This window comes from Suncus etruscus, chromosome 1, assembly GCF_024139225.1.
Source record: "Suncus etruscus isolate mSunEtr1 chromosome 1, mSunEtr1.pri.cur, whole genome shotgun sequence".
NCBI lineage: Eukaryota > Metazoa > Chordata > Mammalia > Eulipotyphla > Soricidae > Suncus > Suncus etruscus.
The window spans coordinates 60,794,541-60,820,790 of NC_064848.1; the positions used below are offsets into that span (position 1 = coordinate 60,794,541).

Here is a 26,250-nt window from a genome sequence, read left to right on the forward strand (position 1 = left end):
ATACATAGTATAACCAGCAATATAGTGACTAATGTAGATCGGGTCAAGAGATTAACCTAGATGAAAGTTGCAGGAGGTTCTGAAAGCAGTTTCTCTTCAGCTGGGCTTCTTTAGCTAGGCTTGGATCCTGTATGTTCTCCATCTTCTCCTTCTGTTGTAGGCTGCTGAGGTCTTCTGAGATGGCAAGGCCTTAGGTTCCTGGGCTGGAATCTGGGTGGGTGGACCCACTCATCCCCTGCTGTTGGTCCCCTCAAATGGGGCTTCTCTTTGGCTTCTACCCACCAGTGACCTCAATAAACTACTGCAGGTTCGTGGGTGGGTCAAGGTCCTTGCAAAAAGCACCTTTGGTAGAAGAAAGGCAGTGGGCTTCGGCCTCTGCTCAGAGTTTTCAGCTCTTTTCCCTTTACTTCCTGCTTCTGTCCCTTCTGAGGAGGCCTCTGATAGGTTCAGAACAGGGTTTATGTGCGCCGCTGTTTTGGTGAAGGGCACTGAACACTCAGTCCAGTTCCAGGGGGCTATCGTGGTGATAATTCTAGCAATGGTCCTCAAACTACGGCCCGCAGGCCACATATTGTATTTATTCCCATTTTGTTTCTTCACTTCTAAATAAGATATATGCAGTGTGCATAGAAATTTGTTCATAATTTTTGTTTTTACTATAATATGGCCTTTTAGCAGTCTGAAGGACAGTGAACTGCCCCCCTGTTTAAAAAGTTTGAGGACCCCTGTGAGGGTCAAATCACTCATAATCATTGGGGTAATCTTGGGTCCTCTGGTTGCTGTTTGAGCACCATTTGTAAAATAAATTCCTCTCATCTAAATGGCTATTGGGCTATGAATACAGGTCCATAGCTTTTCTGCTTCACAATTTATTCCAATCAGTGGATCTTTTCTACCAATATTCATTGCCATATATCCTACTCTTAAACAGCCCTTTTGTTGTCATTTACTCATATTTATGCACCTCAGAGAAGTAAAAATTTAATATATATGTTATCACACACATTCTTCCTTTCTCCCTTGGATCCAGTTTAGTCATTCCATACCTCTATCACTCCAACTCCATGTTCCTCAAGATCACAAATGATCTATGTTCTAAATATAAATGCTAAGCTCTGAGTTCTTATTTTTCTTGATGGATTGACAATTTTTTTTTTGTTTTGTTTTAGGGTCACACCTGGCAGCGCTCAGGGATTACTCCTGGCTCAGAAATTGCTCCTGACAGGCTTGGGGGACCATATGGGATGTCGGGATTTGAACCACCATCCTTCTGCATGCAAGGCAAATGCCTTACTTCCATGCTATCTCTCTGGCCCTGGAATGACAATTTTTAATACACTTAATTTCTCTTGGAATATATTTCTTTATTGGCTTCCATATTGTTGAGGTTTTTCCTTCTGGATTAGTCCTGGAGCATTATATATTTTTTTAATGTTTTAAACTTTAACACTGTGATTTACAAAGTTGCTCATAATAATTGTTTCACATATTTAATATTCCATCACCAATCCAAACACCAGTGTGACCAATACCCTCAGTTACCCACCCACTCACTTCCCAAGCTTGCCCCCTTAGCAAGCATAAAGTGATTTACTTCCTATTATTACAACATATATCTCATAATAATGTTACTAAAGTCATTATCTGAGAATTAACAGAGCCATTGACTTGTATATTAACTGTGGATTAATTGAGGACTGTGTTAGTTGAAACTTCTGTTATTGCTTTTGCTCTACCAACTTTCTTCTATGCAACTTTCCCATCTACGCAACTTTCCCATCTACGCAACTTTCCCATCTAATTTTCTGTGCTCCTAGTGGGCTGTCAGTACTGTGAAAATTGGAGATGTTTCACAGCCATATATGTGGCTGCACATTTAAGGATCTGTGGAACTGAGATGATTCAACAGCATGGCATCTCAATTGGTCATTTTCATGCTGGTAAAAGTTGGGTGTGAGTCTTTTGGCAGGGTATCAGGGTATAGGCGAGGCCTGCCTCCATACTGAGAAATTCCCAGAGATCTGGGTCTGGAGACTGATCCTCCTTGGGCTAACTCAGCTGTAGTGTCCCTTTGTAGATCTCTTTTAGCAATCTTTACTTAGTCTCATGTTTTATTTCTGTCTATCTTTCAATCATTTATCTGTCTAATTCTATTAACATATTCTTTTATTCGTCACACCCAGAAATGTTTAGGACTTATTCCTGACTCTGTGCTCAGGGATAACTCTTGGGGCTCAGGGAACCATATGGGATCTTGGGGACCAATCCAGGCAGCTGTGTGCAAGGTAAGCACCCTACTGGCTGTACTATAACTTGGCCCATTACCTATCATATTTCTATCATTTTTTTTTTTTTTGTGGTTTTTGGGTCACACCCGGCAGTGCTCAGGGGTTACTCCTGGCTCCATGCTCAGAAATTGCTCCTGGCAGGCACAGGGGACCATATGGGACGCTGGGATTCGAACCGATGACCTCTTGCATGAAAGGCAAACGCTTTACCTCCATGCTATCTCTCCAGCCCCCATATTTCTATCATTTACAACAATCAGCACTATCATGTTTCTGTGTGAAGAACATACTATCAGAAGTGTTGTTTTGGAACCAGAGCAATAGCACAGTGAAGAGAGCATTTACTTTGCATGTGACTGGCCTGGATTCGATGCCTGGCATACCATGTGGTACCCAGAGCCCTGCCAGAAGTAATCCCTGAGTACGGAACCAGAAGTAAGCCCTGATAATCTTTGGGTGTGGCCTAAAAAAGTGTAGTGTCAAATATGTTACTTCAGAAATCATAGTGTCAGAACTAGTGAGATATTGAGACTGTAAAGATAGTATCATGGGCAGGGTGCTTGCCTTGCATGCTGCCAACTCTGTTCAACTCAGGTTCAGGCACCGTGTAGTACCCCATACCATCTGGTGTGATCTTTGATTGTTGAGCCAGGAATAAGCCCTGAGCAATGCTGGGTGTGGGCAAACTCCCCCCTCCCAGAGGTGGCTATGTTCTTCTGAATTTGTGTTGAAGGTAAATAAAATAGGACTTGATGGATAAGATTTTATATTAGGAGGGGGAGTCAAGAATGACACTAGGTTTAAATAACTAGAAAGATGAAGTTGTCACTAAATGATATTGTGAACACAGATTGAAACATACTGCAAAGTGTGACTAGATCTTATTCAGAGATAAGGAGTCAGGCATTAATGTTTTTTTTTTTTTTGTTTGAGATGACTATTGGACATCAAAATATATTTTTGTAAGACATTATGAATGTGAGACTATCTTGAGATAAAGTTACATTGCACAGTTATAGGTCTTATTAATCATCATGTTGGTATACTTCCATATAGTTTAATAGTTACATAGTTTAATTGTTGAAGATATTTCTCAAGATAACTATATATTGTGTTTGTTCTGGGTTCTTCCATTAGCTATATTTTCCCATGGAAAACTCCTGACTTGACAGTTCTGATTATAATGTAGCCCAGTTCAAATTTGAATTCAAATACTATATTAAGTCATCACTCACTTTTCTAAATTCTGTGGATGTGAGACAATATTATAATCATTCAAAAGAATGAAAGAAAATAAGAGTCAGAAAAAAAAGAAAGGTGATACTGAAGGTGGGGTAGGGTGCTTATCTTGCATGTGGCTGGTACTGGTTAAGTTCCCAAGCCATATGTTCTCCTAAGAACCATCAGATATGAATCTTAAGTGTAGAGCCAGAAATAAGACCTGAACATAGAGGGATGCTAAAGTCCCCCAAAACAAACAAACAAAAAATAAATAAATAAAAGGTCAGTGTATAAAACTTAACAAAATTAGAACCAGTCATCAATATTTGGATGGAGCCAGGAGCTATTTCTGAGCAGACAGCTAGGAGTAACCCCTGAGCAACGCCCGGTGTGGCCCAAAAACCAAAAACCAAAAACCAAAAAAAAAAAATCAAAAATTTGGATGGAGAAAAGCATGTAATTATATAATACCGTTTCTTTTTCTTTCTTTCTTTCTTTCTTCTTTCTTTTCTTTCTTTCTTTCTTTCTTTCTTTCTTTCTTTCTTTCTTTCTTCTTTCTTTCTTTCTTTCTCTTTCTTTCTTTCTTTCTTTCTTTCTTTCTTTCTTTCTTCTTTCTTTCTTTCTTTCTTTCTTTCTTTCTTTCTTTCTTTCTTTCTTTCTTTCTTTCTTTCTTTCTTTCTTTCTTTCTTTCTTTCTTCTTTCTTTCTTTCTTTCTTCCTTCCTTCCTTCCTTCCTTCCTTCCTTCCTTCCTTCCTTCCTTCCTTCCTTCCTTCCTTCCTTCCTTCCTTCCTTCCTTCCTTCCTTCCTTCCTTCCTTCCTTCCTTCCTTCCTTCCTTCCTTCCTTCCTTTCTTTCTTTCTTTCTTTCTTTCTTTCTTTCTTTCTTTCTTTCTTTCTTTCTTTCTCTTTCTTCTTCCTTCCTTCCTTCTTCCTTCCTTCCCTTCCTTCCTTCCCTTCCTTCCTTCTTCCTTCCTTCCCTCCCTCCCTCCTTCCCTCCCTCCCTCCCTCCCTTCCTTCCTTCCTTCCTTCCTTCCTTCCTTCCTTCCTTCCTTCCTTCCTTCCTTCCTTCCTTCCTTCCTTCCTTCCTTCCTTCCTTCCTTCCTTCCTTCCTTCCTTCCTTCCTTCCTTCCTTTCTTTCTTTTTTCTTTTTCTCCTTTTCTTTCTCTCCTCTTTCTTTCTCTGGACTCTACTAGGAACCATGAAGTGCTGAGGAACAAACCTGGACTTCCTGAGGGCAAAAATTATATTCTAGCCCTTTGAGCTATCTCCCTGACCCTAGGTGTGTGCTTTTGATAAATACCAAACATCTCCTCAAAGTTGGAGCACTGTGACAGTTTTCTAAAAACTTTATCTAGCAGAGTATGTGAAAACATAGGCATTGTTAGAGATTTTCTTTACTTATGAGATACCTGATAATTTCTCATCATTAATAACCTCTTGTCTATATTACTCCTTGGGCCAGGATACCATGGGTAACCTTGGTAGAAGACAAGCTATACTTTAACTTCAATGCACTTTAGGTAAGGCCCTTCTTTCTGAACTAACTGCTCAAGTCCCTTGGTTTAACTGCCAAGTGTGGAGCTGGGAGTTGTGTGGAATGCATATAAAGTGTGAAATAATATTCTTTCCCTAGAAGGGGGACTCTTTAGCGTACCTCCTGCTTTCCCTTAAACCATGGTGGAATGAGGGTGCAGACAACTCTTTGCTTAGAGAAACACATGGTCTTTATGGGTGGCACTCTAGCCAATCACATAAGAAAGAAAATGACAGGAACAGTTCTCTTCAGGAGGTGCAGATTCTGGGAACCTATAAATCATTTAATTATGCCAGGCCTTCTTGAGTAGACCAACTTTTCCAAAGTAAGTAAGTAAGTAAGTAGAGAGTTAAGGTGGGTTCCTCAGATGAGTGACAAAAGCCATTCGAGGACAGTGTCGAGGGCAGTGGCGGGGTGGGCCCAGGACTGACTCAGAGTGCTGTTGATGGGAGCAGGAGCGATGCCGAAGCTTATTCTCAGAGAACTGGGGACCTGGCAAAGAGGGCACAACCACCTGCTTCTTAGTGGGGGTGCATAGGGTCATGGGATTCTCGCTTGTTTTTTCTCTCTTAGTTTGCTCCATAGGACTCTTGACTGGAGCCAGGTTCTTTTGGACAAGTTCCTTCCTGATTACTTTCTCAGTTATAGACAGCATGGGTTTATGATGTCTTTTGTCTTTTATCTTGGGGCTAATACAGTGTAGGAAGAATTTCATCTTATTTCTCAAGCCAGATTCTGGAAGGCTGGAACTCTTGTGAGCAGGGACTGGCATTCTCTGGCCTTGCAAAAGCCGATGTTGCAATCTTTGGCCCTGCAGTGGCTTTCTCAGAGCTGGTTGGCCTAGGAAAGACTGCTCCTGTGACATCTGGAACCTCGCAGACTGGGCATACTGAGGAATCCTTGCTGGTTTGTGGATGACACTGATTTTGGCTTGGCTGCCTCTCAGGCTACTCTTTTCACCTTTATTTTCATTATGGGTTCCTAGAGTTTGCTTTAAAAGCATAAGTTGAGGGCAATCCTGGCGACTGGGTTGATGGGAAGCATTCTGCATAGTCTGGCGACTGTGTTGATGGCTCCCGTGTTGGTGGCTATATAGTGTTTTGTTCAGAAGTGTCCCTTTTTGACACTGACCTTCAGCAAGGAGACTTCCTTTAATTGAGGCTAGTACAAACCCTGCATCCCCCTCTCCCTGGTTACCCACATTTTTGTGTCTCCCTAAATCTTCTCTCTTTTCTGTCAATGTGGGGATTTGGGCTGAGTCTTTCTTTTTGCTAGAGCTGTGGGGTTCTTGATCCCAGGCCTCATCTAGGTTGGGGGTGTTGAGATTTTTCTCCAGCTGAACACAGAGAACTTGTGCTGCTGTCATGTCACTAGTGGGCTGTGGGATCTTGGAAACCCACTGGCCAGAATCATGGGATACTGTGTAGGAAAGAGGTTGCTTCTGATTCTTCTGCATTGCTTTTAACTCAATCCCCAGCTGTTTTTTATGGTAGAATTGTTCTAGATCTGGATCACAAGGACTATTTGGTGGATTGGAAAGATCTTTGGGTAATACTTTCTCCTGTTTATTTAAACTCTCAAGAGACCCCTGTGTAGTTATTTTTTTTGATATTGGTAGCATTAATTCCCTGGATTTTCTTGCCTTTATGGGAATTCCCAAATGTACCTCTAGGATCTTTTTTTTTAGATGGAAATTCAGTTTGGACCATTTAGTTTTGGAGAATGAAATGTACCAAGGAGGCTCTGACTGACTTTCTAGAGTTACTGGCTCAGCCACAACTTTATTTTGTACTTCATCTTGGAACTGGTGTGGACTATCAGTACATGTGTTACCAGTGTCTTGCAAGCATGGTGCAGGACTCAGACACTGCTCTTCCAATGGGAGCATAGGAGCAACAGGTTCTGCTAGTCTTTCAACAGGCTTATCCACCATATTTGTGGTTATAGCCTGGGTAGTGTTTTCAGGGGATACAGCTCTGGAGAGAGCCACATAATAAAGATCAGGAAGCCCTGACAAGAAGGTCATATATTTGTGCCTTAAAGTTACCTCCAACTTCTCAATGACTTCCTTTGTTAAGTTTTCAGACAGCTTAGGGTGTTCAGTGTCTATAATTGATGGGTTTTGTTGCTGTTGATCAAGGGTCATTGGCATCCAGGGCATCACTTTGTCTTTTGAGTCAGGGCCAGCTGATGCCTGTAGCTCCAAGGTCTTGCTTTCTGGGATACAAGTGAAAGGAGTCACTTGTTGGCCTCCAGGAATCATACACTCCTGGGAACTATATACACAGGCAGGAATGTTTCCCTGGAGAATCTGTCCACATTTTGTGTGTATGTGATTCTGTAACATTGCCTTGGCCTGGGCACACAAGAATGGCATGTAGACTAATTCTGTGTCCATGAGTTTTGTGAATGACTCATCAACTAAGGTGGCTTCTTGGTCTGCAGGCTGGAATGTACCCACATTGGAGTCTACTCTTGTGCTTCTTAATGACAGAAGCTGCTGGTTATTATGAGCCAAGACATGTTGACTGGATTTCTGGGTCTTCTCAGATAGGCCCCAGCAATGATGACTCAATTGCCTCTGGAGGTGGACATTCAGTGACCTTCTGGAATTCTCCAGAGGGAAGAATTTCCTTCTGAGAACTGAGGTGTGCTTCCCTGACCAAGAAGTTTTCACTATCCCAGAGGACTGGGCTTTGTCATATGATCTACAGTGCATGGGGCTGAGGGCAGGCTGAGATCCTTGAAAAATTGCTGGCAAGCCCCACTGCACTTGGAGCTGCTTTTGTATCATGTGCCATTCCAAGGCTTCACACTCAGCTAGAGTCAGAAATGGAACATTGATCTCAGCTTGTGGATGGTCTGCTGAAGTGACCTCATTTGAGAATGATTGGGAAGGGAGTTGGGTTAACTGAGGTAAAATTTTAGGTAGCGGGGGGAGAAAAGAAAGTTCTTGAAAGAGAAAAGGGTCTTTCATAGAAAGCTTGGACATAGTTCCATTCAAGGAGAATCCTTGAGTACCCCATGCCCCAAGCAGGGACTCACTATGCAAAGAAGGGAGACCACAGAATAGCTGTCTGTATTTCTGTTGCAAATGACTCACTGGATCATTAATCTGTTGGCCAGGAAGTGTATTGAGGCCATCAAAGTCTTTAAAAGCTGGAGAAGGCAAGACCAGAGTCAGATGATTTTGTATTTGTTGGTAGGTATATCTTTGTTCTGGGTCTATAACCATGGACCATTCTGAAACCCAGAAGATCTGGGTGGGCTGGCCAGCCATAAATGAACCCCAGGTCTGATAAGACATGGTCCCAAATCTTTCAATAGTTAAATTAAGAGGATTATTATGGATGAAACAAACTGGTTGGTTGTTTTCAGGTTGGTAAAACAGTGGTGAACAGGGCATAATTTGCCTCATTGACTCCTCCACACGTCTAGGAAGCCCCCACCTCTGGAAATGCATCCATTTTTTCACATGCATCTCAAGAAGCCTCAGGCTTTCAGGACTAAGATTCAGTGGGTATGCAGGGTGCACAGCAACTATGTGCAAGGACAAAGGATGTGTCAGGGTATCGGCAGTTACGTCTTGGCTCATAGTCAGCACCGAGACAGAGGAATTCAGGCCTTGAAACCCGCAGAGGAAGTTTGAGCTTCTCTGCATCATTGTCTGCTGGGACTCTGGAACATTCTGGTCCTCTGGTAGTAAGCAAAAATTGGTCTCGTGGTCTGGGGACATCTCTGTGAATTGAAACTCCTGCCTTAGCTGGTCATGCTCAGCCCAATAGTCATAGGTGCTTACTGCACTAGGTGACTGGGCACACAGCTGGGTGAAGGAGCTCTGGTGTTTGACATGTGATACCACAGGGACTGCAGATGAAAGTGTCGGCTCATTGGAGTGTAACAGGAAATGGCTCTCTTGTTTCGGCTCAAAAGTCACAGTAGATCCAGACATAATTTCTTGGTATGTAGAAAACTTTGATGGTATCAATGCATTTTTGGAGATTGGTGTGTGTTTACCTGTCAGCAGCTGATGAATGTCCAGAGCCACATCATTGCAGATGTCACATCTGGGATCTGTACACAGGAGCCTCCGCACACTTCCCTCCTGAGGAAGCCAGCCCTGGCTGGGAAGGAAAACATGGCAGCAGTTACTAAGGGAATGACACAAGCCTACTTAGGAGTGTGTGAGTGGAGCTGGTTTCCTCTAGACCTGCCTTTAAATAGCCCTAGGCTTGACATCCCAGGAAGTCTGGGGCACTGCTTTTCCTCAAAAATATTAAACAGAAGTGGACTCTTGGGTGAAGAGCTAGGACTGGTGAACAAGGCCTATGACACCCTGGCAGACATGCCCATCTATGAGAGTCTGAAACTGGAGGGAGGTGTCTCTTGACTCATGTTGAGAAAATAAAGAAGCAGAAGGGTAGTTGCCCCATTGGGTACGTAGTGGTTAGCTGCACAGACAGTCCCAGGAGAATCACCAGGTAAATTCTGGAGTCATCTCATTTGGGGGATAAGAAGGCCCACAGCCTGATCATCAATGCTTCCACATTGAGACAATGTGTCCTGGTGAAAATTTGCATTATGGGTATTGTGGAGTGAGCAAGCCTTTCTTAGGAATCCATCAAATTTTCTGGACATATGAAGCAGAGGATAAAAATTCCAATCTCTGTCTGAGAACTCTGCCAGCACCTAGACTCCTTAAAGACAGAGCTAAAGGAATTACTGCCACAAGTCTGAGCAGCCAGACTCCATGACACCTGCCCTTGAAAGAGTGCAGTTGGACAGAGACTGTGGCAATGATGACTGATTTATGCACTGATTTATCCATTATTTGGACTAGAACTTTCTTTTTGTGGCTGACAGAAAACCCATAAGGATTATTTTATGAACCGTGCACCAGTCACATACCTGCATCCAAGACCACCACGAGCTTAGCCTAGAACAGATTTTGGAGACTTCTCCTGAGACCTCTCATACCCAGGGCCCTGGCAACACTCAAACCAGTGTTCCAGCTCCAGTGTGCCCCCACCCCTTGTGCCTTTCCTTAGCCCTGTCCTTGTCCTGGCTAAGAAATCCTTAAGGCCAGGCAGGGAGTTAGAAGAGTATAAAGATCAAAAAGTCACCTTTTAATCACAGAAAGCAGCTTCTTTGGCATATCAGGTTTTTTTCCAGAATCTCCCCTTGCTAAAAAAAACAGGAAATTATGTTACATGGATCAGAAGAGGATTTAGGGATGTCTGATAAGAAACTGCAGCTTCTGGAAGTCTCAACAGTCAAGATCTAAGGCTTTCCTGCATATACGTGCACTGGTTACAAGTGCTCTCTGTAATCATTTGATGATCACAGTCACACTGAGTGAGGTAGGTTCATCAATGCCCATTTTAAGGATAATAGAACAAAGACAAAGTGACCGCCACAGGGTTACAAAGGCAATAAATCACATAGTTAACGACTTTGGCCTCGTTTCCTCAGTCTCAATTCCAGGAAGAGAGGTAGAAAAGTTTGGAACACTCCCGGATTATTATTTTCCACCCAAGAAAGTTTTCTGGGAGAAATGTTAAGTTTGTGTAATAGAAGGCCGAGCATCTGGTTCCTGGTACCAGGGGCAGAAGAGAGGCAGGATCAATGGAAACTTCACCCATAGTGTAGGGGAGTGATGAGAGAAAATGGAATTTACCTGTTGATGCCTCATTTCTTGTTTTTTTCCTGACTTTTCGGTAATGCTTAAAAATAAAAATAATTAGTTAATAAGTATAGAACAATATATATATTAAATTTTTGGGTCACACCCAACAGTTTTCAGGGGTTACTCCCGGCTCCACACTCAGAAATCGTTACTGGAAGGCTCAGGGGACCATATGGGATGCCGGGATTCAAACCACTGTCCTTCTGCATGCAAGGCAAATGCCCTACCTCCATGCTCTCCCTCCGGCCCCAGAACAAAATACTTTTTATAGTGTTTATTGAAGCCACTACTAGTAGTGCCTGGGGGCTATTCCTAGCTTCATGTCTCTTGTCAGATATCAAGAGTTCATGTGATATAAGGACTAAACTGAGGTTCCTATATATAACCCATGCATTCTAATCTTTGAGCTATCTTTCTGGCTCCAAATTCCATGTTGTTGTTTTTTTTTTAAAATAAAGAAGAAAAGAATAAAACAATTCCTTATCATTTTATTAGTCTACTTCTATTTTTGTTTACTTTTCTTCTATACTCGTTACCACATTTTTCATTTCTTTCTTTCTTTCTTTTTTTTTTTTTTTTTTTGGTTTTTGGGCCACACCCGGTAACGCTCAGGGGTTACTCCTGGCTATGTGCTCAGAAGTTGCTCCTGGCTTGGGGGACCATATGGGACACTGGGGATCGAACCGCGGTCCGTCCAAGGCTAGCGCAGGCAAGGCAGGCACCTTACCTTTAGCGCCACCGCCCGGCCCCTTCATTTCTTTCTTTTCTGAATTTTTTTTTTGGTGTGGTTTTTGGGTCACACCAGCAGTGCTCAGGGGTTATTCCTGGCTCCAGGCTCAGAAATTGCTCCTGGCAGGCACGGGGGACCATATGGGACGCCGGGATTCAAACCAATGACCTCCTGCATGAAAGGCAAACGCCTTACCTCCATGCTATCTCTCCGGCCCCTTTTCTGAATTATTTTGCGGTTATTACAGCACCTAATACTTCCATTAAATACCAGGAGTACTACTCTGTGAAGCTTATGATGGAAGAAGAGTACTGCACATTTGCCAAAGTGTTTCCAGGGCAACTCATTCCTTAGTATAGTCAGGAGTAGGCTCTGAGCAGTGTCAGGTGTGGCCACAAAAAAAGAAACACAAATCAGAGCTGAGTTACATTTATAACTGTCTTAATAGACTGCAGATAGAACAATCAAACCAGAAAGTTTCTTATATCTTGTGAGATAAATTCCATGCCATATAGAACTCAATCTAAGGCAAGTAGATATTTCAATTTGTACTTTTATAAAACTTTACTTATTTATTGGTTGGTTGTTGGGCCACACCCAGCAGTGCTCAGAAGTCACTACTGGCTCAGCACTCAAAAATCACCCCTGGCAAGCTGGGGACCATATGGGATGCTGGGAATTGAACCGGGTCCCTCCCGGGTTGACCGCATGCAAGGCAGATGTCCGACCTCTGTACTCTCTCTCGGGTTCTGGATTCGTATTTTATTATTTTAATTAGATTACACTGTGGGGATGTCCTGGTAAGCAACGATCTTGGCTTTGAGGAGGAAAATACAAAGATGAACCAAATGTGTGGTGTTAAACTTGGGTTGGTAAAAGATTCCTCTGAGTTTTAGTAAATTTAATCAGGGCTGTAGTTTTTCCTTACCTGGTAGCCACTCCTTTTAGATTCCAATGTTATTCTATGATAATTTCTTTTCACTTGACAGAGAATTAGGATAATAATTAGAATAGAACTATAGGTATATAAGTTATAGCCAATATCCCACAGAACAAAAGTAGGGCTCAGCATAGTCTAGACCTCATTAGTACGAAGAAACCAGACACCTATCTAGGCATTCAGAATCCAGGTGTTTAATGTCTCCAACACTGTATTGTGTCACAACCTCATAGATAATGGAATTAGGTTCTATTGTGCATCACAAAGCTTTCCTGTTTCTCAGGGATATTCTGGGTTCTAGACTTTTCTTTGAGGAAAACTTGGTTACAAATGAAGGTGTTTGGGTTTTTGTAAAGGTCACTGAGCCTGGGACTAACTTGTCCTCCCATAATGTTTACATCCAATTCTCTTTTTATTCTCCATACCCTATGCAGCCCAGTGGCTCAGCTTTCTCCTTCATAACAACTCTCTGGAATAAAGGGTGCAATGTATCTTCGCTGTTAACTTTGCTGGGTATTTGTGAATCCAAGAACAGTCCCCAGAATGAGAAATTACTTCCCAGCCTCATCCTTAATTATTTGATTCTACAAAGGGTATTTAGGAATCAGAGCACCTCTTTGCATAATCAACATGGGGGCAGAAGAAATTTTATCGATTCTATATGAAAGGATATAGTAGAAAAGGTATTTTTTGTACAAAGTTTATTGTTTAGCATTTTATATAAAAAAAGACCCTTCACCAGTGCAACATTCCCATCACTAATGTCCCAAGTATTCCTCCTCACCGGCCTGTGCTCTAGACAGGCTTACTACTTCCCTCACTCAGTTACATTTTGTTACGATGGTTCTCAGTGTAATTATTTTTCTTTTCTTTTCTTTTCTTTTCTTTTCTTTTCTTTTCTTTTCTTTTCTTTTCTTTTCTTTTCTTTTCTTTTCTTTTCTTTTCTATTCTTTTCTTTTCTTTTCTTCTTCTTCTTTTTTTGTTTTTGTTTTTGGGCCACACCCGGCGGCGCTCAGGGGTTACTCCTGGCTGTCTGCTCAGAAATAGCTCCTGGCAGGCACGGGGGACCATATGGGACACCGGGATTCGAACCAACCACTTTTGGTCTTGGATAGGCTGCTTGCAAGGCAAACGCTGCTGTGCTATCTCTCTGGGCCCTCAGTGTAATTATTTCTATGACTGCACCCATCAGTCTCTGTGATGAGCTTCATATTGTGAGTTGGACCTTCCAGTCCTCCTCTCTCTTGTCTCTGAGAATCATTGCACAAATGTCTTTTATTTTTCTCAAAACCCATAGATGAGTGAGACCATTCTGTGTCTGTCTATCTCCCTCTGACTTATTTCACTTAGCATAATAGATTCCATATACATCCATGTATAGGAAAATTTCATGACTTCATCTCTTCTGATGGCTGCATAATATTACATTGTATATATGTACCACAGTTTCTTTAGCCATTCATCTATTAAGGGCATCTAGGCTGTTTCCAGAGTCTGGCTATTGTAAACAGCGCTGCAATGAATATAGGTTGAGGAAGGGATTTTTGTATGGTATTTTTATGTTCCTAGGGTTTATCCCTAGGAGTGGTATAGCTGGATTGTATGGGAGCTCAACTTCTAGCTTTTGAAGGAATATCCATATCGCTTTCCATAAAGGTTGGACTACGGTATTCCCACCAGCAGTGAATAAGAGTTCCTTTCTCTCCATATCTCTGCCAGCACTATTTCTTCTCATTCTTTGTGATGTGAGATGGTACCTCAGAGTTGTTTTGATTTGCATCTCCCTGATGATTAGTGATGTGGAGCATTTTCTCATGTGCCTTTTTAGCCATTTGTATTTCTTTTATGTCAAAGTGTCTGTTCATTTCTTCTCCCCATTTTTTGATGGGGTTAGATAATTTTTTCTTGTAAAGTCAGCGCCTTGTATATTTTGGATATTAGCCCCTTATCTGTTGGGTATTGGGTGGATAGTTTCTCCCACTCAGTGGTGGCTCTTGTATTCTGGGCACTATTTCCTTTGAGGTGCAGAAGCTTCTCAGCTTATTATAGTCCCATCTATTTATCTCTGCTTTCACTTGTTTGGAGAGTGCTGTTTCCTCCTTAAAGATGCCTTTGTCTCAATGTCATGGAGTGTTTTACCTACATGTTGTTCTATATACTTTATGGTTTCAGATCTGATATCTATGTCTTTAATCATTTTGATTTTACCTTTGTACATGGTGTTAGCTGGGGATCTGAGTTTGGTTTTTTTTGCAAGTAGCTAACCAGTTGTGTCAACACCACTTATTGAAGAGGCTTTCCCTGTTCCATTTAGGATTTCTTGCTCCTTTATCAAAAATTAAGTGACGATATGTCTGGGGAACAGTCTTTGAGTACTCAAGCCTATTCCACTGATTTGAGGTTCTGTCTTATTCCAATACCATGCTGTTCCAATAACTATTGCTTTGTAATATAGTTTAAAGTTGGGAAAAGCAATGACTCCCATATTCCTTTTTCCAAGTATTGCTTTAACGATTCGTGGGTGTTTATTGTTCCAAATGAATTTCAGAAGTGTTTGATCCACTTCTTTGAAAAAATGTCATGGGTATCTTTAGAGAGACCACATTAAATCTGTACAATGCTTTGTGGAGTATTGCCATTTTAATGATGTTAATCCTGCCAATCCAAGAGCAGAACATGGATTTCCATTTCTGCATGTCTTCTCTTATTTCTTGTAGCAGGGTTTTATAGTCTTCTTTGTATAGGTCCTTCGCATCTTTAGTCAAGTTGACTCCAAGGTATTTGAGTTTGTGTGACACTAATGTGAATAGGGTTGTTTTCTTAATATCCATTTCTTCCCTATTATTATTGGTGTATAAAAAGGCCATTGATTTCTGTGTGTTAATTTTATAGCCTGTTACATTGCTATATGCATCTATTGTTTCTAAAAGCTTTTTGGTAGAATCTTTAGGGCAGGGGTCCTCAAACTTTTTAAACAGGGGGCCAGTTCACTGTCCTTCAGACTGTTGGAGGGCCAGATTATAGTAAAAAGAAAAATTATGAACAAATTTCTATGCACACTGCATATATCTTATTTAGAAGTGAAGAAACAAAATGGGAATAAATACAATATGTGGCCCGTGGGCCATAGTTTGAAGACCCCTGCTTTAGGGTTTTCTAAGTATAGTATCATGTAATCTGTGAACAGTGAGAGCTTGACTTCTTCCTTTTTTATCTGAATTCCCTTGATATTTTTTTCTTGCCTAATACTTTAAGTACTATGTTGAATAGGAGTGGTGAAAGATGGCAACCTTGTCTTGTACCAGAATTTAGAGGAAGGCTTTTAGTTTTTCTCCTTGAGGATAATATTTGCCATTGGCTTGTGGTAGATGGCCTTGACTATATTGAGAAAGGTTCCTTTCATTCCCGTCTTGCTGAGAGTTTTACAAGAATGGTAGGTAAAGGAAAGGTAGACAGACTTAATGATTAAATGATTAAATGGATAAGATTAGCAGGGAGATGTAAATTCTTAGAATGAATAGAAAACATGAAAACAAAAATAAGATTCCTACACCTTTTTGTTTGTTTCTGGTGCTCAAGGGTTACTCCTGGCTCTGTGCTTAGAAATCCAGAAATAGCTCCTGGTAGGCTCAGGGACTCGGAAGACCATATGAAATGCTGAGGATAGAAACCAGGTAGTCTGTGTACAAGACAAATGACCTACCTGCTGTGCTATTACTACTCTTACAAATAGTCTTTATTAACCCAGAGGAGGAAAGATCAATAAATATGAAGAAATTAAACAGATGTTATACTTGGAGTCAGAGATAGTACAGGAATTAAGGCTCTTGTCTTTCATGCACTTATGCACTATTGAATGTAGCCCTAAAATTTATATTATGTAAATTGAAGGGGAAAGTATGGAAGAAAAAAGATTGACAACAGAGCAAAACGTCCAAGAACTGTGGAACAAAAGCAAATAGTCTATATACACAAAGTATTGACATTCCAGAAGGAGAACAGAAAAAGAAAATGAGACAGAAAACTAGAGAAATACTGGCTAAGGGGCCTAGAAAACTAGTGTGGAAGGCATGGCTCTTGCCTCACATGTGGCTGGGATCAATCCCTGGCACCCCCTATTGTCCATTGAGCTTCAACAGGAGTAATCTCTGAGCCACAAATAATTCCTCAATATAGTTGGCCCCCAAAACAAAACAAACAAACAAACAAAAAGAAATACTGGATAAGGACTGGGAAGATGTTTCAAAGTGATGGAGCACATTTTTTTAAATGTAGAAATTGTGAGTACTATCCTTAGTACTAAATAGTCTACCAAGCAACACTGGGAGTAGTCCCTGAGTACCATCATATGTACATTCCTCCCAAAAGAAAATAGTGGTCAAGAAAATTTTCAAGGAGCTTTAGAGGTAATATAAGGTAGTAGATATGGTACTTGCATTTAGTCAATCTGAGTTCTTTCTTCAGCATCACATATGGATCAGCTAGGTGTGGCCTCCAAACAAACAAACAAACAAACAAACAAAAACCTCTAAACTTATCTGACTTCATGCTATATTCTGTAGCTGAGGCATGACCCACAGGAGGCCAGCATTCTTAGATTTCAAGTTTAATTTAATTTAAAATCAGACATTCGGGCCCGGAGAGATAGCACAGTGGCGTTTGCCTTGCAAGCAGCCGATCCAGGACCAAAGGTGGTTGGTTTGAGTCCCGGTGTCCCATATGGTCCCCCGTGCCTGCCAGGAGCTATTCTGAGCAGACAGCCAGGAGTAACCCCTGAGCACCGCCGGGTGTGGCCAAAAAACAAAAACAAAAACAAAACAAAACAAAAATCAGACATTCATTTTCTTTTAATCTTTCAAATAATTAAATCATTATTATTTATCTATGTATGTTTTGGGATCACCCTGTAATGGCATGAAAATGCTCTCAGCTCTGTGTTTGGTGGTACTTGGGGGACCATAAACTACATAATATCTAAGGATGGACACACAGACCCAGATCCAACTGATAATATATAGGAGAAAATTTGCTGGGGAGTTGCTGGGGGAAAGCACTTTCAGATAAAAGGACAGGATGTGAAAACTTGCTCTTTGCTTCCCAACCTAAGACTTCTTGCTTCCTATTTTAATAAGAAATGTAGATACACTATTTCCATCTAAAACAGCCATCTTCTTTTCCCTTTAAAAGAAGATGGCTGAAGGGCAGAGCCTGATTCCGGCTGCATGTTTTTTAAAGTGACTGCAGTACAAAATCCGTGGGAGCAGGTGCTGGGACCAACTGCTCACAGAAGACTGAAAAAGCCACGTCAATGTAGTGATCTGGCCCACCCAGAACATCCCTTACTCAATGATCCCCAGCACAACACGCTGAAACATCACACTACAACAATGCCAATGCGGGTCAACACTATTCATAGGGCCAGAGCTATAGCACATTGGTAGGGCCATTTGCCTTGCACGTGGCCTACCCCTTACATATCCTAGTTCAGTTCCTGGCATCCCATATGGTACTGCAAGCCTGACAGGAGCAATTTCTTAGCGCAGAGCCAGGAAAAAAACCCTGAGCGCCACTGGGTGTGACCCCCCCCCAAAAAAAAAAAAAACCAACCAAAACCAACCAAAAACAAAGCAAAACAAAACACTATGCACAGAGAATGATTGCAGCTCTGATGACCTGAAAAGTGCCAACCACTTATTTAGCCTCTCAGATAAGGAGGTTAGAGAAGAAATACGAAGGATCCTCATAGAACTCAAAGAAAGCCTGGATCAAGCTAAAAAAGAAAAAACACAAATAAGAATCAAGAGGATATGAAAATAGAAATGAGAAAACTCCAAACTGAAGTAATGGGACTGAAAAACTTGGTAAGCAAAATGAAAACCTCATCAGAAAACCTCTTCAACAGAGTAACAGCAGCTAAGGACTGAATTAGTGAGCTGGAAGATGAGATGCATATCAACTCCATACAACAGAAGAGATTGGAAAAGAGCCTTAAAGCAAACGATCAGACAATGGAAAAAATCCTCAGAGAAAGTGAACAGACAAAAATAGAAGTCTTCGATAAAATCAGCAGAAAAAACAGAAGACTCATTGGAGTCCCAGAGACCCAAGAAGAATCAATACTCAAGGACATCATTGCAGAGAAACTCCCAGAGTTAAAGACAGCATGCAACCAAATCTTGCATGCCTGAAGAGTACCAGCTAAAAGAGCTCAGAAGAAAAGCACCCCAAGACACATCTTAGTCACAATGATGAATCCCACAGATAGGCATAGAATACTGAAAACAGCAAGATCAAAAAGGGAATTACCTTCAACAGAGCATCCTCAAGATTTACAGCAGATCTGTCACAGAGACCCTCAAGGCCTGAAGGCAGTGGAGGGATATAGTGACAAAACTCAACAAAAAGAATGCTTTGCCTAGAATACTTCACCCAGCCAAACTCACATTCATGTTTGAAGGAAACATACATAGCTTCACAGACAAGCAACAGTTCAAAAACTTTACAGACACAAAACCAGCCTTAAAAGAAAACTGAAAGGTCTACTTTAAGACAAGACAGATCAAGAGACATCAAACTTCTACACAAAGATGACACTAAATCTCTTGACAGTTATCTGTCTCAATGCCAATGGAATAAATGCATCAGTTAAGAGATACAGTGTGGCAAAATGGATCAAAAGGCTGAATTTAATATTTTATTTTCTATAAACACATCTGAATAGTCAGAACAAACATAGGCTCAAAAATCAAAGGTTGGAGGACAATAATGCAAGCAAACAACTCCCTTAAAATTCTGGAGTGGCCATATTAAGATCAGATAACACAAACTTTAGACTTAAAATGTTATAAGGGACAAAGATGGACATTTTGTGATAATCAAGGGATATATGTACAAAAAGAAGAAATCACACTCCTAAACATATATGCCACCAATGAGTGACCAGCAAACTATTTAAAATAATTGTTGACAAATCTGAAAGAAGACATTAATAGTAACACTATAATAGTGGAAGACCTCACCACAGCCCTGTCACAATAGGTCAACCAGAATGAAACCTAACAAGAATATAATAGCTCTAAAAGGAGAAATGGAAGAAAGTGGCCTAGTATATATATGTATATATTGAATATATATATGATTTTTTTTGTTGGGGACTGTGACTTGTTTGAGGTTATTTTGCTATACTTTCTGCCTTAGTTCAGCCTTTCACCTAAAGGCTACATGCAGTCTTGCTGTAAGTTCTTGGGTCAAAGAGAAAGGAATGTGCAGCTGCAAAGTATAATTAATCTTGTAGCCCGGAGGAGAGCAACACGGCCCGGTACCATTCCCAGAAATGAGGTCTTACTCCCTCAACTACATTCCGGAGTCAACAAGGCAGTTATTATGTGTATATGTTACATTGTCTGTACAAAATTATTTCTGTAAGAACATTGCCCCCACCTTATATCTGTTAAAAGTTTAGATATGCAGCTAGAAGGTCACAAGGAATTTCCATGGAAACAGCACGTTCATCATGACTTGCAGGTAATCCTGCCTCCTAGCCCACTGCCCATTTCCTTATTTGGAGAATGATTTACTTTCTTTGTTCCTTGTAACCTGATATGTATTCTTGCCTTGTATGGACCTTCGCACCAAAAGTGTGATTGACATTATCTTTGTACTGCCCCCTTCTCCTTCACTATATAAGAAGGAGCTGTAGCCAAATAAAGTTGCCCTTGAGCAGTGAGACATTGCCTTGGGTCTTTATTATTAACCTCTCTCAGATTTTTTACAGGTGTGGTTGTTCTTCTACCCAGCAAAATAGGAGTGCGGTTGTCTGTGAAGCCTTCCCAGCTAATTCCTGCTGGCCGGGCCCCCTTGGGGGGCTTCAGGACCCCGCATTTTGGCGCCCAACGCTGGGCTCGAAGACCACCGCCACACCCCGAACGACTACAGGTCGGCGAGTCCGGAGCTGTTTCGTAAATCGCAGGAATACCTCATCAGGGTAAGCGTTGAAACGAGTTAGCCTTAATCAAAAATTTAAACTGCAGTTTTTCCAGTCGTTCTGATCGCCGCCCCTGATTGGCTTTTGGGGCTTCACCCATAGGATCTGCTACCATGGGTGCCGCATTGAGTACTGAGCTTAAATTCATTCGAGATATACAGTCTGAATTGAAACGCAGACATATAGAGGTTACCAAAAAAGATATTTGTAATTTTTTAATGTTTGTTCATGATGTTTGCCAAAAATCTAGTGTTCCTGGGCTCCCTCTCGCTCTGACTCTGTCTCTCAGTTTCCTTCCTCTTCTGACCCTTCATCTTTACTTCTGCCGCTGCACCCTCTGTGCAAAATCCTAAACAGCCCTTCACTTCCCTAGCTTCAGCTCCGTCCCTGTTCCACCAAAACCTTTACTCCCCTCACCACCCTCCCCTCCTTAGCCAGCAATTGCAACAATACAAAGCCTTTAATTGGAAAAGCCTCAAAGAGCCATTTCAAGCCGTAACCTCCTATGGCCCCCAAGCCCCTTACACGCTCTCCTGCTTAGAATCTAAAAGCTGAACTCTTTGTCTCTTGGGAAGTTAACTTTTTTTTCCGCTGCAAAGCCCTTGCAGATAGGCAGGAATCCTGATCTCTAAGCTCTTATAGCTGGCCTCGCCTCTTTTCATACCTTAAAGGTACAGCACACACTTTCCAGGTCCCAGCTTGCCAACATGGCTCTTGCTGCCCTCTATGCCTGGAAGTCGCTCCCCAGAGCCAGCATTCCAGCAGCTCCCCCACACGCGGCAACAAACTGTTGCTGCTTTCTCTCCCCCCCCCCCTTTCTGACTTGAGTTCCCAACTCACCACAATTACATCCATGGTGTCTCACCTCTCTAACAAACTTGATAATGCTCTTAGCTCAAAAACCAGTGCTACTACCTTTCCTGTCTTTCTCCCTAATGGAAAAGGTCTTCCCCCCCCCTCCCCGCCTGCTCAGCAGCCTCCGCAGCTACCTTCTCAAACGCCTCCCACTGATCCCCCGCACCCCAGGGGAAAAATTCTAAATGCCCAAGACGCTCGGTCCCTAACCATGGCAGATTCCCTCCTCTCACCGCTCCCCCTCTTAAAGCTATAGATATGAAACTACTTGGCCAAATTAAAAATCTTAAACAAATCTTAAGCCTTCAAAAACAGGCTGCTTCTCTTAAGTTTCTGCCCTTCAGGCGTTCCCCCCCCCCTCCTAAATCTATAGTTGTCTGTCCTCTGCCCACTGAATTCCACGGCCAAGCCCCCCCCTCTTGAGAATTCAAAGAAACAAACTAATAAAAGTCAGGCTGAGTGCCATAAAACAGAAACTGCTGCAGTGCCTACAAAAAATTCTAAGGGCACAGTGAGCAGGATAATTACAAAGTATCATCTGCTAAGCCATAAAACCTTGCGATATCTACACTTTGCTGTTAAAACTTCTGAGCCTAATGTACCTTTTACTCAGTACATTTTGCTCAAACCAGCCCTCAGCCTCCTTCAGCCTCTTTCCTGCCAGCCTTGGGAAACAGCCAGCTCAGGCCCTGCCACTCCCACTTTAAGCCTTCCAATTCACCTTGAAATACCCAATCTTTGTTATTCAAAAGAAATCTGAAAAGTGGCATCTCTTGCATATTCTCAAATCAATTAATAAAACCATGATCCCCATGGTACTTTTGCAACCCAGACTCCCCTCTTCGGTTGCCATTCCCTCTAATTCCAATAAATTAGTAATTAATCTTAAAAGATTGCTTTTTTTTTCTCTATATCATTACACCCTGCGGACTGTAAATAATTTGCCTCTAGCCTTCCTGCTGTTAACTGTGCTGGCCCCTCCCCGAGTTATCAGTGAAAGACTCTGCTTCACCTTGTCAGCCCTACACTTCGTCAGATATGTGTTATTAGGTTTAGTGCATTAAGTGGTGTAAAGTAATTATTAAAACATTAAAAAGCAACAGGAAGATAAGGGCAATAAACTTTTTTTTTCATGCCTCTCAGAAAATTTTACACCAAGGTCATAATTCGGTCACTTTACAAATAACAAAATATTAGTAAAAGAAAAACTTCTTTGTGTTTTAAAATCCAAACGAACATAAAAGTGTTAAATTTAAGTCTTATGTTTCTATTAAAATTTTTATTTTAATTTTTAAAGTATTTACAAAATTATGTGAAAAATAATGTGGTTAGCCTTTTTAAACAATATAGTTAATTTAATGCACAGTGAACACCTAGGTGTGCTTTATAGTACCCTTAGTTTTAACTTTGTGCTACAGCAATGGTTGTTCTTTATTTCTGCATTGAAAGAACTATTATTTTAAGTGCATTCAAAATATCAGCACATTATACAAATCTGTATATTTGTGTCGCAGTGAAAAAATAATATAAATGAAAAATATATTATATATAATTTTATAAGTAATATATAAAAGTAACTAAACTTTATAAGCAAATTAACTAGTATTAAATATAATTTTAGTCTTAAGTTCTAGGTGTGTAAATGCATCAGATGTCTTTAACTATATTTTATAATAATCTAAGCATTTAGTTAATTTGGTATATAATATTTTTTACAAATTATTCACTTAAAGTCTTCATAGTAAAAACAGTTGTTTGTTTTTTAAAATCAGTTTTTATACCTTTAATAATCATAGTTCATGCTATTGTGTTTAATCATAAAAATTTTAACACTTTATTGCAGCTGTCTTACTGTTCTACTGCAAAACCAATTTAAAGAAAAACCTATTCATTTACAGCAAATCATTTCATACTTCAGAGTGAAGACTCCTTCTACAGTGCTCATTAACCATTTTACTTAATGTTTTAAACTTCAAATTAAAATTGTTTTAAAAATGTTTTGTGTTAAATCTAAACCTTAAAATTTATTTTCAGCAAAGTTCCACTCCATCTACATTAAGTACTTCTCAAAACTAAAAAAGTTTTTCTACAAAAATTTTTTTTTCTTCTCACAAACATGCTAGCTAAATATTTAAAAGCGCTTGTCAATTTTTTATAAATAAGTCTTGAATCAATCCTTTTGTCTGTTTATGTGTCTGTTGTGATGAATGAAAGTGGCCACAAGTGTAAAATGTTGTGTTTAGTGTTGTTTTGTTTTGTCTGTTTATTTGTTATCTCTACATTTTATAATAATACAATTTTTAAAGCCTTATCCATTTTTCAAATTTCAATTAATTTTTTCAACCTGGTTCAGTCTGGTCAATTCACAAACTGGCATCTTGCAACTAAAAATCATGTGTTAAAAATTATGTATTAAGCTAGCTTTGTCCTTCTAAGAACATGGCGGAAGGTGTGGGAGATGGCAAACCCCAGATTTCTCAATGGCCATCGGGGATAACTTTTCCCTGGAAAATTTCTGGACTTTGCAGTCACCCGGCTTTCCTGTTATGTGTAAGTTCAGGCCTATAGAATATGTATTTATGGCTAAAAAATAGCATCCAGCTTTAACATAATAACTAGAAGTTTAAGAAAAATCCTTTATATTCAGTTTAAAAAAATTTTTTTTAATTAGCAATTGTTAATTATAAATTTTCTTTTATGCCAAAGTCTAACAGAGGTCAAATAACATTCCCGTGGTATTCAAAAATAACTAGTGTAATGTAAATTGCTAATGTTTTCTGCCTGTAAACCCAAGCCAGAGGACTAAGTAAATTCTTAATTTTTATATGAAGTAACCATTTTGCCTCCTGCCAAGCTGTTTTCTTATAAACCTCCTGCTAGCCGCCATTCCTGCAAACCTGTTTCTAACTGACTCCACCTTTGACAATGCTGAATTAGACACTCTGCCTAGCTGCCTTGGATGCCCACCACTGCCACCAACAACCTCCATTGCAAACAAGTCACAGTCGTGGAACTTTGCTTACTCAAACCATATATGTGCCCCCCTGTTCAACAATCAGACATTTGCAATCAAACCATTATTGTTAACAACTCTTCCATCTTCATTGAAGCCCCCAACTCCACTTATTTTGTTTGCTCCACTAAATTTTCTCCCCATATTGTTACTGAAATGTTTCTTGCTTATCATGATTATTATGTTTTAGCTTTGTTAATGCCTAAAATAACCATCAAACCTGTTGGTCCGGTTTCCACCTTGAACCTCATCCTGCAAATGGTCAATGCCTCTGCCCAAGCGCTCTCCAACACCAGCTATGAACACTGTTAAATCTGCAATTCACCGGTTTCGCCGTTTTATGAAAGCATCACAACGTTTAAATCTCCTATCTACACCAATGACTCTAAACTTCTTCTCTGGAAAGTTCAGCCTCAGCGTCATTAACTCACTGTTGGGCAAGTTGTGAGCTACGGACTCTGCCTTCTAGCCCATCCTCCTCCTCTCAAGTTATTTTAAATCTTATAAATGCCTCTGCTCTAGCCCTCACAGACCCAGATTATGAACGCTGTTGGCTTGGCTTCTCTCCTCAACCCCTACTCTTATCCTTCCGTCTTTCAACAACGTCGCAAGCCCTTTACAACTGTCACCCTTGCAGTCCTCCTTGCTGTTGGCGCCACTACTAGTGCTGGCATAGAAATTTACTCCCTTGTTTCCACTCAGTCCAATTTTCGCATTCTCACTCAGGCTGTAAAACGAAACATTAATGAAATCAAACATAGCTTACAATTTCTCACTGATACTGTTAGTTCCCTTGCATATGTTGTGCTTCAAAATCGTCGTGGTTTAGATCTCGCCCTTATGAAAGAGGGGGGAGTCTGTGTAGCCCTTAAGGAACAATGTTGTATTTTCCAAGACAAAACTGGATTAGTTAGGAATAGCGTTCAACACATTGGTGACGGTATAAAAGACTTCCAAAAACATTTCGATGAAGAACAAGGTTGGTAACAGGGTTGGTTTTTCTCTTCTCCTTGGATACATACATTACTGTCCACTATTTTGGGCCCTCTTATTAGCCTCATGCTGCTCCTTTCCTTTGACCCATGGGCTTTCCGCAAACTTACTGCCCTTGTTAAAAACCAGGTAGATGAGACGGCAAAAACCTCTGTTCAAGTTCACTACCAACAGTTAACCCAACGTGACTCCTGTGAAAACTTGGCTTTTGTCACCAAGCCGCCCTTCCAGCCACTAAGTTTTCAGGAGATAGAGCGCATAGCTAACAAACGGAGCTCGCTCCGGTACTTGTGCTCTCGGCTGTGGAGACACCTACGACGGGATTAGCAAGGTCCCAGTTAGGACACGGCCCTAAAAGGCTACAAAACATAATTCGAATCTCTGTGCACACCCACGGCGCTTGTAGCCACCTTTTAAATGCGGCTTTGGCCGTGTCCGACCTGGTCAAACCTTGTAGCCTAAGACACGGTTCTTCCACCCGCTCACAACTTTCCTTCTTTTATTAGAAGAGAAAGGGGGAGATGTTGGGGACTGTGACTTGTTTGAGGTTATTTTGCTATACTTTCTGCCTTAGTTCAGCCTTTCACCTAAAGGCTACATGCAGTCTTGCTGTAAGTTCTTGGGTCAAAGAGAAAGGAATGTGCAGCTGCAAAGTATAATTAATCTTGTAGCCCGGAGGAGAGCAACACGGCCCGGTACCATTCCCAGAAATGAGGTCTTACTCCCTCAACTACATTCCGGAGTCAACAAGGCAGTTATTATGTGTATATGTTACATTGTCTGTACAAAATTATTTCTGTAAGAACATTGCCCCCACCTTATATCTGTTAAAAGTTTAGATATGCAGCTAGAAGGTCACAAGAAATTTCCATGGAAACAGCACGTTCATCATGACTTGCAGGTAATCCTGCCTCCTAGCCCACTGCCCATTTCCTTATTTGGAGAATGATTTACTTTCTTTGTTCCTTGTAACCTGATATGTATTCTTGCCTTGTATGGACCTTCGCA

General features: G+C 40.9%; 1 protein-coding gene and 1 non-coding gene across 2 annotated transcripts; one reads left to right on the plus strand and one right to left on the minus strand.

Moving 5' to 3' along the window:
- Positions 1-5,390: 5,390 nt before the first annotated feature.
- Positions 5,391-12,529, minus strand: LOC126005871 (protein FAM205A-like). Its single transcript, XM_049771217.1, has 4 exons — positions 12,386-12,529; positions 10,719-10,764; positions 10,165-10,225; positions 5,391-9,165 (listed from the first exon to the last, which is right to left on the minus strand). Exons 1-4 carry the CDS (start codon positions 12,527-12,529, stop codon positions 5,391-5,393), a joined length of 4,026 nt encoding a protein of 1,341 aa, XP_049627174.1.
- Positions 12,530-22,594: 10,065 nt separating this feature from the next.
- On the plus strand, positions 22,595-22,724 carry LOC126030818 (small nucleolar RNA SNORA22). The gene has a single exon (XR_007503187.1). It is a non-coding gene; the product is annotated as a small nucleolar RNA SNORA22 (small nucleolar RNA).
- The last annotated feature ends 3,526 nt before the right edge of the window (positions 22,725-26,250 follow it).